The sequence below is a fragment of the Marmota monax genome, unplaced genomic scaffold (assembly GCF_021218885.2).
Source record: "Marmota monax isolate L192 unplaced genomic scaffold, Marmota_monax_Labrador192_F-V1.1 WCK01_AAM20220418_F8-fsc00016, whole genome shotgun sequence".
NCBI lineage: Eukaryota > Metazoa > Chordata > Mammalia > Rodentia > Sciuridae > Marmota > Marmota monax.
In genome coordinates, this window is record NW_026695209.1 from 3,506,340 (window position 1) to 3,526,384 (window position 20,045).

Genomic DNA, 20,045 nt, shown 5'->3' on the forward strand with positions numbered 1-20,045 from the left:
TTTGGCATATGGCACACAAAATATTCACCATTTTACATTTTCACCCATAACTTATAAAGTCAGAATTTGTCCTACTTACGAACTGAAAAATAATAAAGGTCTGGCTAGCATCTCAGATATATAAATAGTATTAAGGACTGGCTTGTTGTTAAGGTGTCTTAATAAATGTAATATGTCACTGAAATATAAAAGATTAAAATTCAAACAAAACAATTTACATTTATTTGAGTTTTTTTTTTTTTTTTTGCATCTAAGCAGTTTCTAGTTTTCCTACAAAGTAACTTGATCATAATGTTTGTGGAACGAAAGTGGAATCATTTACAAACTAGTGACTTCCAATTTATGATGGTGGGATGTACACTTCTTTCTCTTTAAAGACCCTGTTCAACTATAGTAAATTAAAATGTTTAATCCCACTAATAATTAGAGAATGAGGTAGAAGCCACCTGTGAATAAATAATCTTAAACTTCTAGAAGATGTGCAGAAAAGGGAAGAATTGACTGATAAAACAGCATCTGAGTTAAGAACTCAAATTCTAATGTAAGCCTGGGTTAAAATATTAGCTGTGCCTCTCCCTGTCACCTTGTGAAGCATTTTAAAGCCTAATTTTCTTACATAAAAAACAAGTAATGCTTTGTGGCAGAATTACAGGGATTAAAGAAGATAACACAAAGAGCTGTCAGCACTCCCATATGCAGTTAACAAAAGTATTACTGCTTAATTAACTTACTATTGTTATTAACAATTAAGATAAAAACAAATTTGTAAAGAAAGTACAATGTAAACAGATAATAACTCTTAATTTTATACATTTTCGAAGAAGCTCGAGATGACTCCAGAGAATTTCTCCCCGAGGGACTCGCTGAAAAAAGTCTTCTTGGTTGAGGCTACATAAATCTCTCCCCGAAATGTTGAGGGTGGTGAGGTCAATGTCAGTCATGCTGAACTCCTTCATTACCCAAACCACCCAATGTAGGACTTGGTCTGTGGACCACTGTATAGGATCTAGAAAGAAAATATTACATTTAGTCTAGTTCCTTTATATGTATTATATTTATAATTAACTTGTCAATACATAAACATACACACAACATCCAGATATTTTTCCCAACAAAATAAAATTATATGAAAAGATTTTTATACTGTATTTTCTCATCTCCTTTTTAATTTCTCAATCTAATTTTGTTGTTGTTGTTATTGATAGATTTGTTTGTTTTGAGACAGGGCCATGCTATGTTGCACAGGCTAGCTTTCAACTTGTCATCATCCTGTCTTAGTCTCCTGAGCAGCTGCAATTACGGGCATGTGCCATTTTGTCAGGCTCACTCTAAATTTATGATAGAATCTCTTGGTACTATATCAGCCTAGAATTTTATCAAGAAAAACAAAATACAACATACATGGTTATCTTGGAGAGAACAGAGCAAATTATTTAAGTTCAAAATATTGTTTTATAGCATTGTCTGATTTGGTGCCTTGAAAAAAATTCCAAGGGGATTCTAGGGAGTGACCTTTAGTCTCTAAAATGTGAACAATGTACCTTCCGCCTTTTCCCTTCTTGTAAAAGGTTAGCTGCTCCTGCATTTACCTTTATGGCATCCCTTACAATACAACATACTAATTACTTATTCACTAAGTTGCCAACATTAAAGCCTTATAAATATAAGGCCTTTGTCTTGTAAATTCTTCCAAGCCCTTATGTGGTATATTCAGATAATTTCATTTTCTCCATCATATTTTACTATCTAACTGAATTCACAAATGAAAAAGATGGTCAACTGCAAAAATATTACAGCACTAAGTAGAGCACACTATCTGTGAAAGTATGGATAGCCACAGAATCTTTTTTTCCTTAAAATTTTCTATATAAAGAAGTGAAGTGAAGAAGGATTATAGGAAATGGTAATTAATTTCTCTGAATGCATAACATAAAAATAGAAAAAAATAACAAGGAGGGGGACCCAAAACAAAAAAATCACTACTTTTGGATGTTTACAATAAAGCCAGGTGACAAGATATCCCCTACTCTATAATAGACATGGGTAAAGACACAGCAAAACAGCTAGAAGACCTCCATGGTCCCTATATCTGTGCAACACCAAAAAAAAAAAAAAAAAAGGGTAGCAAAGGGGCATCTGATCCATTCTAAGTGCAGGAACACCAGTATACAGTTAAGAAGTATCTACTGAAAGCACAACAGGCCAAGCTGAAAGAAGCAATGTCTTAAAAATAGTTTTGCCCCAAACCAACAGCAGCTGAGTATAAGGGGTTCATGACGAGGTTTAAATGACTGGTGCAGTCTGGGAGTTTTTCAACTTAGTCAAGGATTACTTTCAGGAGCGTGGACTGGAAGTAGAAACAAAAATGAGAAGGACAGGGACACAAGAAAACGGAAAGAGGCGGCTCAGGTCCAAGCTAAGTAGAAAAAAAGAAACAACAACAAAGAGAAACGGAAAGAGGCGGCTCAGGTCCAAGCTAAGTAGAAAAAAAGAAACAACAACAAAGAGAAACCAAAGAATGAAAAACTAAACAAAACAAAAAAAACCCACAATAACAACAACAAAAATAAGGCAGAAAGTAACTGAGAAAGCAAGCTACCTATTTCTGGAATACTACTTCAAAACAACAAAAGCACGGAATTCTGTTCAGCTAGAATAACCACCAGAACTACACTTCTCTAAAGAGTCCAAGACAGCTCATTTTACATCAAATTAGACAAAAAATTATCAAGATCAATAAAGGGGAAAACATTAGCCTGATCTTTTCTCTGAAATAATATCATGACTTCTGGTTTAACACGCCAAATTGGCAATGCATGTTCTGTCTCTTTTCCCGCAGAGGCAGTAATATGACAGTGAAAGAACTTTCAAAAGATGAAAAAAATCGGAGGAACATGAGAATAAAGTGACAGACGTGGATAAGAAATTTCTACTAGTTTTTTTGAAGACAATAAGCACAGAAATAGGCAATTTGACAGAAAAGGGGAAAAACCATGACCTAAATGTCCGTCCAGAAAGATACCACTGGAAATTGAATGCCTTCCTTCTTGCAGAATTCCTACATAGGCTCATTCATGGTGGCTCCAGGCAAGAGGAAAGACTTAAAGTTCAGAGGATTGATTTAAAAGTATATGGTTTTAGAATCTACATGGCCTCTCCTTCACTCTCAGGGGGAAGTAGATAGGAGCATCGCATACATGTGGACACCAAAGCACTATAAATGAGGAAAAACATGAAGATGACATTGAGAGAATAGTTCCCAGTAATAAAAATCTATAAATGGAAGAGTAAGACCTCTCCACCTCCTCCCTGTCCCAGTTCTCATTCCACTTTTAGAATGCAGCACTCACATACATATCAATCCTAATAGTCATCCCATCTTCTATTCCTGACAGGCATTTGGCCCATTCTCCAAGTAGAAGAAATCTAACAAAAAGATCCACACATATCACATTTGAATATCTTTTAATGAAAAACCCAATATCTCTTTTTATCAGCATCTAGTTAACAAATCCTTCAGAACTTCAAACAAATGAGCTTTAAAGTTATTTGGTTTTGAATGTAAATACACAGGCAGGAATATTCAAACATTTGAGAAAGACTTAAACCAATAAATAAAAATAAACAAAAAAAATTCAGAGAGAGCAGAACATTATACATATAAATAAATGTTATGGAAAAGAACAAACAGAACCAAAGAGCCCTTGTAAATGAAAATTTAAAATCAGGCTAGGCACAGAGGTGCACACCTATAAACCCAGAAGTTCAGAAGGCTGAGGCAGGAGGATTACAAATTCAAAGCCAGCTTCAGCATCTTAGTGAGACCTGTCTCAAAATAAAAAATAAATAAATAAAAAGGGCTAGGTGTGATAGAGCATCCGGTGTTCAATCTCCAGTACTAAAACCAAATATTCAACAAATCAGATAGATTAAAATTTAAAGGCAAAAACATTTGCTAGAAAGTAGTAGAATTGAAAAAGAAGGAAAAAAAATAATGCAGAGAGGATCAATCCAGGACATTCAACAGAGTTAAAAAAAAAAAAAAACCAGAAACACAGAAGGTAATAATCAAAATAATACTGTAGGAAAACCCTCTAGAACTGAAGGCTACAATTATCTAGATCAATAATGATCAAAAGAGATACAATGCAAACTACTATGTAATTTTAGATTTTATAATGCCCATTAAACTAGTAGGTGAATTTCATTTTAATAATACATTAAATCTAATATATCCAAGTATATTACTGTTCAAATATGTAATCGGTGCAAAAAAAATTGATTTAATTGGCTATTTCACATTTACAGCCCATCTCAGTTCTGACCAGGCACATTTCAAGTGTATATATGAGGCTATTGGCTATCATACTCCATAATATAGGGCCTGACTGAAACTTTACACCATAAACCATAAATCTACCATGAATGAAAAAGATTCACCAAACCAAAGTAAAGACTAGGCATTAGGAGCAGACAAAAAAAGGCTCCAGAAAATTTAAAAAACAAACAAACAAAAGCCCAGGATATATAAAGGAGTAGATGAAAATACCCCTGGAATGTTTGATAGTTTGGGTATATAATATTAAAGTTGAAAAATGACTTTTCCTCAAAATTTTGATGACCACGTTCCATTACAAACTATCAAAGAGAATATAATAAAGTTAGTTTTAGATGTGTAAAGCTCATCAAAAGAAAGAAAAAAATCTATTTCTTAGTACCTTTTTATAAGAATAGTGCATAAACAGACTGAAACTATGACAAAGGAAAAATATGATATCCTGGAAAATGGGAGAACCAGCACTAGGATGACTGCTCTGCAGCAGACATAGAAAAGACTTGATCTAAAGACAACTGAGAATTTGGAAAACACTAACAACAGGAACAAAAATAGCTCAAAATGAGAGAAAGTGGTATTGTAGACAAACCTATAAATCAACTAAAAATAAATCAACTTTGAATTTCAGGAGAAGTAAGAGTTGTGTAAATATAATCATACAATAAACAAACACTTATAAGGCACACAAAGACTATGATTTAAATAAAAAATTGCATAACAATATTACAAAACAGAGAAGGGGGTAAGGTGCAATGTGTGCAATGAGGAAGGAAATGAAACCTTATCCACTATAATATGAAGTTAATTATGGTAAAAGCAATAAAGTAAAAGATAGTTGCACCTGGGGTAAAGGGCTGAAGATTGGAAAGTTGGGTTAAAGAATTACTGTTTTTCCTAAGAGATTTTTTTCTTTCTTTAAGTGAAACAAGATATACCATAAGTGATGGATCTCACCAAAGGGGTTAAGGAAGAACTATGGAACTGAACAGCGAGATATAAATCAATTGTTTCTGTATTACAGTTACAATAATTTTGTGTGTGTGTGTATATGTAACATTTAAAATGTTAGTATCTGAAAATTTTGAAGGCCAAAAGCATGAATCTGTTTTTTAAAAAAATTATTCAAACTGGAAGAAAAACAATCAATCTCCACATGTTTTAAACATTTGTAGTTAATAAAAGAATAAATATTGACTCATTTTGGCTAGTCTTCTAAATAATATGCATCACATTAATGTGAATTTCATACTCAGTAGTTTAATGTGAAATACTAAAAAAAATTAGCATAAAAACTATACACACATGTCAATACATACACATACACATATGTATCTGTCAACACACAACAAATGAAGAAGTGGCGCTAAGCTGCTACTCCATATCAGACTTCCCTACTTTCCCAACAAGGATCTTAAAAGTATGCTCTGTCTCCTCATGCACCATCACGAGCCCAGTTTTTAACACCATGGCACACATATACATGAAAGCATTCATTACACATATAATGAAAATGCAACTGATTGTTATCAAGATTACTGCCCCAATCACTTAATCCTTGAATCTCCCCACTCTGTACTCACACTCTCATCTTAGTCCTAGCATTATTTCCTTCCCTTTCCTTTCTCTCCTTCTCTTTCTTGTTCTTTTCCTCCCTCCCTCCTTCTTTCTTTCTCAGTACTAGGGATTAAAGCCAGGAGCACTTTACTGCTAAACTACACCGGAAGCCCTTTTTTTAATTAATGCTACCAGGCTTAAGCTTTATACCCAATGTTTCTGGCCTCCAATGTCCTTTTCTACAAAATATTTTGTCTATAAAAAAAATCGTCCCCAGTTTTTTCTCAGGCCACTATGATTCCTTTGAGATTCTAATAGCTTATTGTGTTTCTATAAGCTATTGACAGCTTTAATATTGCCTTTCATAACAATTACCTATTTTCATCTTTCTTTTCAACTATACTGTGAATATGCTAAGGGCAGAAATTTTGTTTTATACTTTTTTGTATTCCCAGCACCAATATTCATTCATCATACACGCTTAAGTGTGCTACAGTTCAAAACGGAGAGAGAGAAATCAACATTCTTTTTACAAAATCTACAATTAAAATAGATTAAAACTTACCCTAATGTTCTCTATGTCAAACTAATTCTTATTAGTCTACCTAACAAATTATTATAAGTTTAATTACCATAGGGAATCCCAAGGCGTTCCTGTTCTTTCCTATAACCTTCCAGTGCAGCAGCCCATCTTGTCACTTGTTCTGAAGTTTCATCTGAAATGGTTGTGATGTGTTTTGTACCATCAAGAGTTATCACTTGGGCTTCTTCAACAAGATGTGCTTCTGCTTCAGCATGGTGGGCATCTGGATCAATTACGACTTCAACAGTTTCCGCAGTTTTAACAATTTCAAGGATGTTAAGTTTTGGTTCAATTCCTTAACAGTAAATTTAAAAAAAATATATAAATTTAAATTTAGATGATAACACACAAGGCACAAAAAATTGAAATTTAGTTTACATGTTCCCAAAGCAGAGGAAAAAATTTAAAAAATATATTTTTAGCAATATATCTAGAGAATTTAATAGATCCCTATTAACAATAAATACAAATCAGTAGAACTTTTGTCATAACAGTTCTGGATCAATGTTAATTTCCTGATGTTGATAACTGTACGATGATTACATAAAAGAATCCTTGATTTTAAGAAAACACACATTAGTGATGAACTTAGGAACAAAAAGTGATTGTGTCTACAATTTGTAATTAAATAGTTGAAAAAAACAATATGTGTGGGGAAAGGAAAAAAAAGCAAGTGAGACAAAAATGAACATTTGAGGAATCTGGGTGAATGGTATTCAAGAATTCTTTAACCTGTTTTACAACTTGTCTACAATAATTAAAACATATACACATACATGTCTTATCTGCAAACATCATTAGAAAAGAAAAAAGTACCAGTTTTTAACTACAATAAAAACTTAATGAATAAAAAGTATCAATATAGAATAAAAAATAAAAATTAAACTAGGGAGAATTTAAATGTTGAGTAGCAATACACCCTAAGATTTAAAAAAAAAAAAATTCTAAACACATTAAAATTACTGACTCTGCTCTTTTTTATAAAGTATAAAGAACATGTATAAAAACCATGCTGACTTTGTTAAATTAAGTTCACACCATTAAATTCTAATTTTCATTTTCAACCAAATGAAGAAAAACTCAAATTCAGAAGATACTTAAACCCTAATTTAAAGGTATTAAGAACTGTAATTTCTGTGAAAAAGATAAAAAATAAAGATGAGTTAAATAATTTATTAATTCAGAGACTCTTCCATGCACATCTACCCCAAATAAAAATGCCTAAATATGTTTCAGAAATTAGAATTAAGCTAAGAAATTATACTATAAAGAGAGCTATTTTGTTTAGTGGTGTCTACATGATTGTCTATAAGATATACTCTATTTATAAATAGAAAAAAATAGAAAAAAGTAACCCTACATGAAAATAATCTCAAATACCTATATTGAAAAGACAGCGCTAAGAAACTACAATACTATTTAACAGCAAAAGCTTATGGAATCTGTTATAATAATCTACATTAGAATTAAAATAAATGCAAATTTGAAAGAAAAACAAAAGTCAACTTAAATACTTCATGAAAATTAGTATTATAAAAAAATGTACTATCATTGACTAGATGATATACAAAAGTCACTTTTTCAAATATATATGATAAAAATAATTAGAATTTTAAAGAAGTATTTTCCTAAGATTCATTCTCTCATCCTTATCCCAATTTCACTTTTATGGCTTTAAGTAAGTCAACTTTTTGTAAAATCTGCATTGAGAGGTTATTGAGTTTTTAAAGATAAAAATGATGAATTTTTCTATTTGCAACCAATAATCAATCCTGAAAGAATGAAGTATCAGAAATAATAACACTTTCAAAGTCCAAAGAAAACTATGCTTTGCGGACTACAATTGCAAGCAATATTTCTTCAGAGATTAAATAATTTAAAGATTTATATTAGAAATCCCCAAAAAACACCAAATAAAAATACAACTTCTTCTGGGGGCGGGAATCCCAATATTCAACCTACCAAAAATTTTCTTCTATTTTCCTTTTTTTAATTTATGTACTTGCACAATAGTAAAATACTGTGATAGATATGGTTACCTGGGTCACTCCACTTCCTTTGCAAACTCTCTGTGCTACACTATAGTGACCCGATTTCCTTGCAATGAGAGTCCAGGTGTGATTTAGACTCTAGATTCAATGCTGTTAAGTCTTCTATTGGGAAATGAGTCAAGAAAGGGCATTTTTTGACTATAAAAGGCAGAATGGTTCCAAGTTAATAGAATGGTAGCTTTCACACTTGCAAGAATATTTGGCTATAATTCACTTTAAGTCATTTAACACCATCGAAATACCTATGACTCACAAAATGAGTTACCATATCAAAAAAACATAATGTAAACTTTAACTTACCTTGGTAAGAAATTACCTGTACACTAAGCTGTACAGTTCCATCTGTCTTTACTCCTTGGTCAAATAAACTTCGCTCTGGATCCAGCTAAATATGAGTAAAATGAGTAAGATTATTTCAGCTAAACCATCAGATTAAGGATCCTGCCTTTGGTTTAGCACAAATGCATATATGAAACAGAACTTAATTACTGAGCATACTAATTAAATTATAAGAACATATTTAATTATCCAAGTTGTCATATCATTATTTGTCAAAATTAAAAATATCTTAACCACTTGAGGTAGTAACTGAGGACAGCATAAACCACAAAATTTATTTTTTAAATTTTATTTTATGTTTTATTTTTTGGCACCAGGGATTGAACCCAGAGGTGCTTAACCACTGAGCAACACCCCCAGCCCTTTTAATATTTTATTTAGAAATAAGGTCTTGCTAAGTTACTGAGGGCTTTACTAGGTTGCTGAGACTGGCTTTGAACTCGCAATTCTCTTGCCTCAGCCTCCTGAGCTGCTGGAATTACAAGCACAAAATTTATTTTAAGTGGTAGTTTTCTCTATCTCTAGATTCTAGGTTGGTACCTTAAATAATGCCAAAAAACAATTGTTCATTCTATAGATGTATTTAAAGTATAAGATAATGCAATGTCTGTCATGGATAAGCAAGAGTAAACAATTAGTGGTAACAACTTTCTAAATTTATTCATATATTCATTCATGTTATATCTCCCTTGTAACCAATTGCCATTAAATAATGCCAAAAAGCAATTGTTCATTCTATAGATGTATTTAAAGTATAAGATAATGCAATGTCTGTCATGGATAAGCAAGAGTGAACAATCAGTGGTAACAATTTTCTAAATTTATTCATATATTCATTCATGTTATATCTCCCTTGTAACCAATGCCATAAACAGAAGATCAGGGTTCACTCTAAATCCCTGACCACAAAGTTAATAAAATTTAAAAAATTATGGCCTTACAACTCAATCTAACTATGAATATTTTTAATCATACTTCCTGTGAGCATTAGGTGCTCTTTTTCCTTCACATCTCATAGAGTGAATGTATTTCACACAATGACCAGCTGATGAGAAAAGTAATTATAACTTTCAGACACTTTTTGTCACTAGCTTGAAAAGAGATTTTCACTATAATTATCTTGAATAATGTATATCTGCATGTGTCTGCATATCATATTACCGAAGGTTCAAATCTCTCTCACTTGAATAATTCAGTTGATATAGCATTGATGGAATAAATACATTTCCTAAAATTCAGACTTATATATGTATATATATTAATATACACACACATGTACGTATGTTTACATGCTGTACATATACCAATATATACTCTATATACACACACTATATATACACAATTATGTATATATATACACATTCTACAATTCTAAGTAACTGTGTTTAACCCCTTTATATCTCAACTTCTATTTCTTTAGAATATGAATAAATGTTATTTCAAAGACTCATATAAAAGTTAAATGGAATAATTCAGAAGCATTTTGCAAGTATTTTTTAGCTCAATATATTCTGCTCTTATAATTGGGGAGGAGGAGAAGAAAAAAAATTACCTGGATATCTTGCAGGCAAATTTCATGAGCATCCAAAGAACACTGTAGTCTTGGTTCTAATAGTTTCTTTAAATTCCCTATTGGTTCATTGATGTCTATGGCCTGGCTCACACATTCAGCTGGGGCGTAGGTCTGTTCTACAATGCTATATATTTAAGAATACAAAAGTTAGCTATTACATTGTTACCCTAGATATTAAAGTAACAATATGCTCAAAACAAAATTCAATACCAAACTCATTTCTAGCCAGGTGTGGTGGCGCATGCCTGTAATCCCAGTTGCTCAGGAAGCTGAAGCAGGAGGATTTTGTGTTCAAAGCTAGTCTCAGAAACAGGGAGGCACTAAGCAGCTCAGTGAGACCCTGTCTCTAAATAAAATACAAAATAGGGCTGGGGATGTGGCTCAATGGTTGTACTGAAGAAAAAGCAAACATACTGTATATCACCAATTATCATTGCCTAACAGCTAAATGGAAATTTAAAGCACTTTATTTCCATTTAATTTAATCTGAACATTAATGATTATAATCAGCATAATTCCATATTAAAAAAAAATTTAAAGTCCTTAAAACTTTCTTATAACTCTTTTGTATTGGTATTTCACACTTTGAATTAGAAAAGGTTAAACTCTTTGGTAAGTAATTCTACATCTTTTGTAAATTCTCATATGATGCCAAATGGAAGACAGACATCAAAGAATACTTGCTAAACTGACTGATCTAAATTTCATTTGCAATTGTCAAAACAGTATATTATAAAATTTGTCAAGTTCCATTTTCACAAATTCCAAGTATAATGAGGAAAAATGTGATATTCAATGAATGTATATATATGTATGTATATATATGTATATACAATTCTTCTTAAAACATGCTTAGTTTATAAAAGAGAATACTAATTTTTTTAAAAAATTATTTTTAAAAAATACTTATTTTAAAATAGTAGTAAAAATATTAGGTGTTTAAAAAAAAACAAACAACCCAACCAATAAATAATGGGCTAAGGAGCTGAACAGACACTTCTCAGAAGACGAAATACAATCGATTAACAAATTTATGAAAAAACGTTCAACAGCTCTAGTAATTAGAGAAATGCAAATCAAAACTACTTTAAGATTTCATCTTACTCCAGTCAGAATGGCAGTTATCAAAAATACAAGCAAAAAGAAGTATTGGCGAGGACGTGGGGAAAAGGCACACTGGTACGTTGCTGATGGGACTGTAAATTGGTGCAACCAATCCGGAAAGCAGTATGGAGATTCCTTGGAAATCTGGGAATGGAACCACCAGTTGACCCAGCTATCTCATTCCCTGGTCTATACCCTAAAGAGTTAAAAACAGCATACTACAGTAATGCAGCCACTTCAATGTTTATACCGCACAATTCACATTGGTTAAACTATGTAAGCAACCTAGATGCCCTTCAATAGATGAATGGGTAAAGAAACTGGTGGTACATACACACAATGGAATATTACTCAGCCTTTCAGAAGAATAAAATTATGGCATTTGCAGATAAATGGATAGAGTTGGAGAATATCATGCTAAGCGAAATAAGTCAACTCAAAAATCCAGGGGCCAAATCTCTGATAAGTGGATGCTAATCCACTATGGGGGGGGGGGGGGTATGTGATAACTCTGGATGGGACAAAGGGGATGGGGCAAAGGGGTATGAAAGACAGTGGAATGAGACAGACATGATTACCCTAGGTACATGTATAATTGCACAAATGGTATGACTCTACTTTATGCACAACCAGAGAAGTGAAAAATTCTGCTCCATTTGGGTACAATGAATCGATGAGCTTCCTACTGTCGTGTATAACTGATTAGAACTAATAAAGAAATAAATGGGTATTTTGACTATTAAGCATTTTACCAAATTTCTCAGTTATAGCATACAAAGCTACCATTTTCTCTCTCCATTTTTTGTTGTTGTTTGTTCGTTTGGGTGACAAATTTTAAAGTCACAGTTAGATTTTTTTTTTTTTTTAAAGTTTTAAAAATTTTTGGTACTAGGGACTGAACCCCGGGACACTTTACCACTGAGCTACATTCCCAGTCCTTTTTGAGACAGGGTCTTGCTAAGTTGCTGAGGCTGGTCTTGAACTTGTGATTCTCCTGCCTCAGCCTCCCAGGTAGCTGGGATTAAGGCATGCTGTGCCCCAACTAAGACAGATTTCTGAAATCCTACTTTATAAGACATGGATGATCCATGTCACTCAGCCTCAATTTCTGCAAAGCAACAATCTGCTACAGCTGAGTAGCAACTACTGCTTCTTACACAGGTCAACAAAGTAACTATGCATTTCCTACACAGACATGTGCAAAGCGCCAGAGAGTAAATGCTTTAGGCTATATGGACTTGGATGCAAAGGTCCATTTAAAACATACATGCATGCCAGGTTTCAAGAGGATTCCCATGATCTTCACCCCCTAATATTTATACCCTTTTATAGTTAAAACTGGAGGCTATAAAGGAAGGGTTCTTATGTGGGAATGCCTAATAATAGCTATCACAAAGGACTGTAGAGTCACTGAGTCCATTTGAGCCCGATCTCATAGACTTACAAATCTACTGAACCTCCTACATAGATAAACTTGATCTGTTTTTCACTAATATGATTATGAGTTACTGTCTTCATAGTTTTCAGAGACTGGCTAAAATACTAATTACTTGTATGCTAACTGCTTACAAAAAAGTAATGCTTTGCTCCTTGCTCATTGTTGTCTTAGCAACATGCCCTAGTATGCCTTGTCCAGTTACCTGCCAACTGCTACCAAGGATCTCTGGATTGCCCTGAGGCTGTTCATACCCTACCTAACAGAGAACAAGCACTTTAGGTCACTTCTCCTACAACTTAGCTCTCTTTGAGAAGAAAGTAGCTTGGAGATGTCACTGTCCATATTTTCATAAAAATGGACTATAAAAATTGACAGTGTGGAAATATAATGTAGTTCACTATGCTCTGAATATACTCTTTGCTGCCTTCACTGTGACTTAATTTTAAAAATGTTTCTTTCTCTTTCTCTCTCCCTCCTTCTCCCTAATCTTTCCCATTCCCAAACCTCAGGGGAAACAGGATTACCTTCATTCCCCATCCTAGGCAAAGTTATCTATCCTGAGTACACATCCACCACAGGACTGAAGTAATTCAGATTTTGGGGATGGCACCAGAAGATCTCAGAAACGACTATCTCCCAAATTCACAAGTGAATTACAACTCCCAGAGAACACCATAAATGTAGCCTTAGAATCACCTTTTTAAATACCCTAGGATGGGCAGAATCACAGTCTCTGGGACAGGAGTCAGTCCCTAGTGTTTCCTCTTTGCTAGCAAAGCAATAAAACTTCTTTTTCCAAAAAAGGAAAAAAAAAAGAGAGAGAAAAGAAAAAAGAAGTGGTAGTAAAACCAGCAATAGATTATCCCCTATTAATGCTAATGTCATTTAAGAAAAACCTAAAGGAACTTAGGTATATTGATAATACACAAAAAATGGTAAGTTGAGAAAATACCAACCTTTCTTCTGTGCACTCTGTTTTCTCTGTTCCATCAATCTCAATTTCTATCAACTCCTCAGCTTCTCTTTTAGTCATGGTTGAAGTATTTCAAAAGCTCAGTTCTGCAAGTTAAATTTTAAGACACTTTAAAATTATCTGCATAATCTAATACACAAGCACAGACCAAATTAAAATAAAAGCAGAGTGCAAGTAGAAGAGTAACTGTTACGTATAAAAGAAAATCCACAAATGATATTTATATAAATGATTTATATATTTATATAAATGATTTATATATTATTTATAAATGATATTTATAATTCAGTTTTTGTTTAAAGGTGTTTATTAGTTTGACATAATGACTTCATTATTTTATTGGATTTATTTTAATGTTTTTTGGCCCAATCTCAATGAGCAAGTTAATTTATGTTACTTCAAAATCAAAATAATGTTAACTATAAATGTAAAGCAACTCAAATTCAAACCTGAAGCTTAGCAAAGAAATAAACCACAAATGATTCGCTAAAAGTTGTGTACTTTTTTTGGTACTGGGGATTGAACCCAGGTGTGCTTAACCACTGAGCAACACCCCCAGCTTTTTAAAAAATATTTTATTTAGAGACAGGGTCTCTCTGAGTTGCTTAGGGCCTTGCTAAATTGCTGAGCCTGGCTTTGAACTTTCAATCTTCCTGCCTTAGCCTCTCAAGCCACTAAGACTACAGGCATGTTCCACTGCACCCAGCTAAAAGCTGTAGATGATTAGCAATATTTTTTTGCAAAGCACTGTACCAATATAAACTGAAGCTAGGATTTGTTACAAATTACTTAATAAACTAACAAATTATAGATGTGCATATAATTGCCTTGATTATACACTAGAATTTTTAAGTTGTTTTTTCAGATATAGCTTTAAACTATTAGTTCAATTTTTAATTATTTCATGTTAAATTATTACCTACTGCTTTAATGACCATTGCTACAAAAGTATAATTTAAAAATGCACTGTATTTTTTTTGAAAAATGTATTGCATAAAACAGCTACATATATTGTCATTTCTTGTGCTAATTTTTAAGGTGCTAATGGTAAAAATTCCAGGATCTACTACTCAGTGTGGATCAATAAATTTGTCTTTGAATTCCATGTATCATCATCTCACAGAGCTTCAGAATTAGTTTTGGAGTTTACTCCCTTATCTGAAAAATACAAATCTTTTGCTTATAAGAAACACTCTCCTAAATCTGGTATTCCAACACTTCCAAAGGAATCTGTGCTCCCAGTTAACAATATTTGACAAACTGAATTCAAATATTCATTCCTGTTAATGATAACCATTATTTACTGAGAATCAGGCAATGTATTTACATAGAACAGTTCTATTCTGAACCCACCATCACATGAAAATTATTCAGAGGTCAGTGAAACTAAACTGCTTGTGGTTCTGTATTGTCATTTTAGATGTATCAACCTAAACACACATTATTCAAGGTGGGGCCAAACTATGGCTTATTCTAATACAGGGTCCTGCATATACTAATTCAAAAGCCACCACCTTCTGCTACTTGGAATATTACCATGGCATGTTAACAGAATTCTGTCTGCCTTGCCCCCTACAGTCTATTCTCAGTCAATACAACAGTCAGAGTTGTATCCTTTTTAAAACTGAAGTTAAATCACAGCACTTCTATGATAGGTACCAGTTACTGTACAACCCAAAGATTTCACAATAGCCAACAAGGGCACCACATGATATATCTCCCATTTCCTATTCCCTCTCCCACATGAACTTTCTTGATTCTTGCAGTCCTATGGTCTTTGCTCCAATTTTTCAGATTGCCTGAAACCTAATACCCACAAATGTCTTCTTGGCTGAATCTTGTCTTTTCAGTGACCATACCCATTTAATTCTGTTATCTGTCTCTTATTTACTCCTTTTCCTTCTTTACCAGCGCACTTGCCCTTTAGCTTATTATGTTAATATATTTTGTACATATATGTTATTATACATACCATAGTATGTATATCTATCTATATATGATATATACATACACACTTTGTTTCTTCCCATCGGATCTTCATTAAAGCACAAAGACCAGAACTGTCCAAAAATGACCATAGGAACTTAAACTGGTTTGTATGGACTAGGAACTTCCTCTACTTTTTTGAAGTGGGAAGGGCCTGACAAAGTCTCAAGAAACCAACACCTCTATGGTTAGGAATAATGATTGGGAACCTGGGAATCTATTATGAAGGTAAAGAATTAAGGTGGAATTCAAAGTTATCAATCTTGACTTTAAAATACAGATTAAATTGGATTAAAAAGTGAGCCCAGTGAAATCACGAAGATCTTTAAAAGTAGAAAAGGAAACTTAAGAGAAGCCAAGGTGACTCAATGGGAGCAGGACTCAATTGGTCACCTGTGACTGGCTTTGAGGATGGAAGGCAGGCACCATAAGCCAAGAGATGCAGGAAGCATCTAAACAAACTAGAAGAGGAAAGGAATGATTCTCCTACAGAAGCTATAAAATACAGCCCTGCCAACACCTGATTTAATTCCAGAGCTCCATTTCAGACTTTTTACCTCCAGAACTGTAAAATAATAAATTGGCAGCTTTTAAAGTTAATATAGTTGTATAATGTTACAGTAGCAGTAGGAAAATAATAATCTCCCTTTCTACTTTAGAAAGGGTCACAATATCTCCAATTGCTAGATAGCTGGTTTCCTGACAACTTCAATCTATAAAAAGCTGACACCCAAATCTAAACTGCTTGGTATAAAAAGACCTAATTTTTCCCATACTATTAAAGTTGCTCTAACACTTACACCACAAGAAGGATAAACAGAGGGTAGAATTTACTACTCAAATAAGCTTGTATCATATCTGTCCTTCCATTATCTCTACTCCAGCTGGTTACTCTTTGGGATGATGAAAGGATGACGAATCTTTGTTTTCCTTTCTGACTGATATTGACCTGAAAAGAATTTCCTTTTCCAAGTAAAGCCTATTCCGTAACTAGTACCATCTGAAAGTTTGTCGAATTCACCCTGAGCAAAATAGGTGATGACCCAGTAAAGACCTACTCTTTGTAGAACACCATAAACTTTACAAGGGCAGGTATATTTGTTCACAAATCATACAAAGTAACTTGAACAGTATCTTGTCCTTAGTAGGCACTCCATTACAATGTGTTGAGTAAATTAATGATTTCGATTACTTCAAACCATAAATAATGGATTCCAGGTATCTTAAAGTTTTAAGTGAAAGAGAAAATGAAATAGCATTTTTTAAATGTGGTCTAAGGACAGAAAAGCATTTCTTAAAATTCCCAAAACATTAACTGCTACGGTTTAGATACGTGGTGTCCCCCCAAAAACTCCTGTGTTAACGTGTGAAATGACTGGATGAGAGCTGTAACCTAATCAGTTCATCCTTATCAAATTTAATTATATAAAGATTAGGTTCAATACATAAAAGAATGGAAAAAGATATTTCTGGAAAAAATATTTCAAACACCTAAAAGTGACAAGGGACAAATAAATGGAATAGATGACAATCTCCAGGAAGTTAAGGGGGGGAAAATTGGAACAAACTAGTAGAGAAAAAAAATAGGAAAAGGAAATTCATATAAAGGGAAACCAAAATGGTTCATGGAAAAAATGCTCAAATTAAAATCTTTCAAAAATGCAATTTGGCTCATGATCCTTCTGCCTCAGCCTCCTGAGTAGCTATAGTACCAGTGGTGTACCACTAAGCCTGCCTAAATAAATAAATAAGTAAATCTTAAAAACTGTTCTGTTCAGAAAAAAAGTGAGAATAAAGCTTATAGCTGAACAGCACTTATAAAAAGTATCCAGATGCTGTCAAACAGCCCCAGTGACTTAGTAAGGATACTTGGGGCTCCCCTTAATATAAGGACTAAAACAGGAATTATTAAAAATAAAACTTCTCCTTTGCGCTTTCAAAAATGTTATAGATCAGTCTCCCCCCAAATAGAGGAGGTAGAAATGAACCCATACACTTTTGGAAAAATCGCGTTACTGATAGTCTTTGAATTGATCTTTCTCAGTGCTACTTAGCCAAAAAAAAAAAAAAAAGGAGAGACTAGGAAACTGTCCAAATGCTTGAGAAGATCTTAGCTCTTTTTCTGGAACCAACTTCCCAGGATTCTACATCAATATTTAAGAAAATGGAAGAACAACACTATTTGGTGCCCCTCCACCTACGAACTACCCCTTGTCCTAACTACATAAAACAATTTCACAGACTTTTATTGGCATCTTAGTTCTTCTAAATTAATTGTAACAAGGACTTCAGAACATTCTACAAAATGGATGCAAACTAAGCTTGAATTAAACTAAAAATTCTGGTGTTAGTGCTTTTTTATGGTTTGTTTTTTACAAAGCAGATATCCTTAAGATTCTGTTTTGGAACCACAGATAAATTTGAGGATTGTTTTTCTTCATTAGAATGAATTATTAGTTTAGAGAGCTTTGGACCATATTCCCCCATACAGGATAAAAAATTTAAGTGCAGTCTAGAAGTATTTCCATGACCAACTGTACATTTTCCCAAGCTAACAAATACTTTTAAGTACCTGAGAAAATTAAAAGACATTTTATTCTAAAGAATAAAATCAACATTAAGAAAAAGCACACAGGCTGGGATTGTAGCTCAGTGATAGAGCACTTGCCTAGCACGTCTGAGGCACTGGGTTTGATCGTTAGCACCACATATGTGGCCATCTTCAACTAATAATAAAGAAAAACACACAGGTGTGTATACACAGAGAGAAAGCAAACATGGTGAAAGGTTTACAGCTGATGACCGGCAGGTGAAGTGTATATGGGTGTTCACTGCACAATTTTTTTTTTTCAATTTGTCTATAAGTTTGAAGTTTTTTTTTTTTTAAGAAAGAGTTACAGGACAACTAAAGCCAAGAGTTTTAATTTAGTACTAGGCCTATTTATGCCCCCATGACTAGCTTTCAATTTAACATCTAGCTCAGTATTTGTTATCTCAAGACCATACACCAGTCATGACATATACTCCCATATGTACAATCCATGTAAAACAGTCCTAAGTTCACTCAGCATTAGGGTATGTATAAAAATAATCAAGCTTGGAAATCCTTAATCAAATCCTTAGAGAAGATATTCCCTTAAAGTAGGCGCTAAAGAGATAACCGCTCTAAGTTTTAAGGCAACACAGTACCTGAGAATGTTAACCATAAGTAAATACCTTCTAAATTTTTCTCCTCTCACCAGTTATACTTACTACTGGTTGACGCTCATGCAATGGATCTTATTCCTAAATTACTACTCATCATTTTGCAATGCAATATTGGGGACGGTCCTCTCTACCCTTAACCTAAACAACTACAATTCCCTAAATCCAAACACGCACATCGCATTACACAAAAACTAGAAAAAAAAAGTTGGCAAGCTACATTAACCCACTATTATCCCCTTAGTTCCTTTCTTGTTTAAAAAAAAATGGTGCTCGCATAGACTAACAAATGGTTTTGGTGCAACCGTGAGACAATTCTATATTGACAAATGGATCTGAAGTGAAGACGAGAGCGGGTGTGCATCTTCCTGTGAAATCCTGGGGGCGTCAGGAATGCCCCAACCACAGAGACAGAGCACGGCCGACTGCGACCGGCCACGAGCGGACAGAAGCATAGGAAACCGCGACAGGCGGCAAGTACTGCCAGGGTCGCTAAGGCGCGCGGGATCCCGGGCCCCGCGCAGCTCGCCCCCCGCCCCTCCCCTCCGCTACCCGCACAGCCTCTCCTGCCCCTCCCCGCCCGTCTCCCTCAAGTCTCCACGAACGGAAATGGGAGTCACAGCGCCGGGGACCAGCGGAAACAAAACACAGAGGCGGCCGCGGGGGGGCCGCTGTGGGGGAAAAGGCCCCGGAACGAGGCCGGCCCGCGCGGGCCCGCGCTCCCCTCCTCCCCAGCGGCCGCACTCACCCGCTCCGGAATGGGCCCTGTCGCCCTCGCCCGCGCTCCAGAGCCGCCCGAGAACGGCAGCAGCGCGGGCTCCACGTGCAGCCTCTCTCCGGGTAAGACCTGAAGCTCCCGCGTCTCGAAGTGTGAGGTTCCTGGGCCCTTCCCGCGGAATAGGCG

At 34.4% G+C, this 20,045-nt stretch overlaps 1 protein-coding gene across 3 annotated transcripts in view; it reads right to left on the reverse strand.

The window, feature by feature from the left end:
* Gabpa (GA binding protein transcription factor subunit alpha) overlaps nucleotides 1-20,045 on the reverse strand; it is a 33,516-nt gene that overhangs the window by 13,012 nt on the left and 459 nt on the right. The window contains exons 1-6 of one of the 3 annotated variants that reach the window (XM_046430468.2): nucleotides 19,890-20,028; nucleotides 13,935-14,037; nucleotides 10,416-10,560; nucleotides 8,825-8,909; nucleotides 6,523-6,768; nucleotides 812-1,006 (exon numbers count right to left, since the gene is read on the reverse strand). In XM_046430468.2, the coding sequence (XP_046286424.1) occupies nucleotides 812-1,006; nucleotides 6,523-6,768; nucleotides 8,825-8,909; nucleotides 10,416-10,560; nucleotides 13,935-14,011 (748 nt within the window). In that variant the 5' untranslated portion in view covers nucleotides 14,012-14,037; nucleotides 19,890-20,028. Of the gene's footprint in view, nucleotides 1-811; nucleotides 1,007-6,522; nucleotides 6,769-8,824; nucleotides 8,910-10,415; nucleotides 10,561-13,934; nucleotides 14,038-19,189; nucleotides 19,575-19,889; nucleotides 20,029-20,045 lie in introns of those variants that run through there. The other 2 variants (XM_046430471.2, XM_046430470.2) reach the window with 2 other exon arrangements.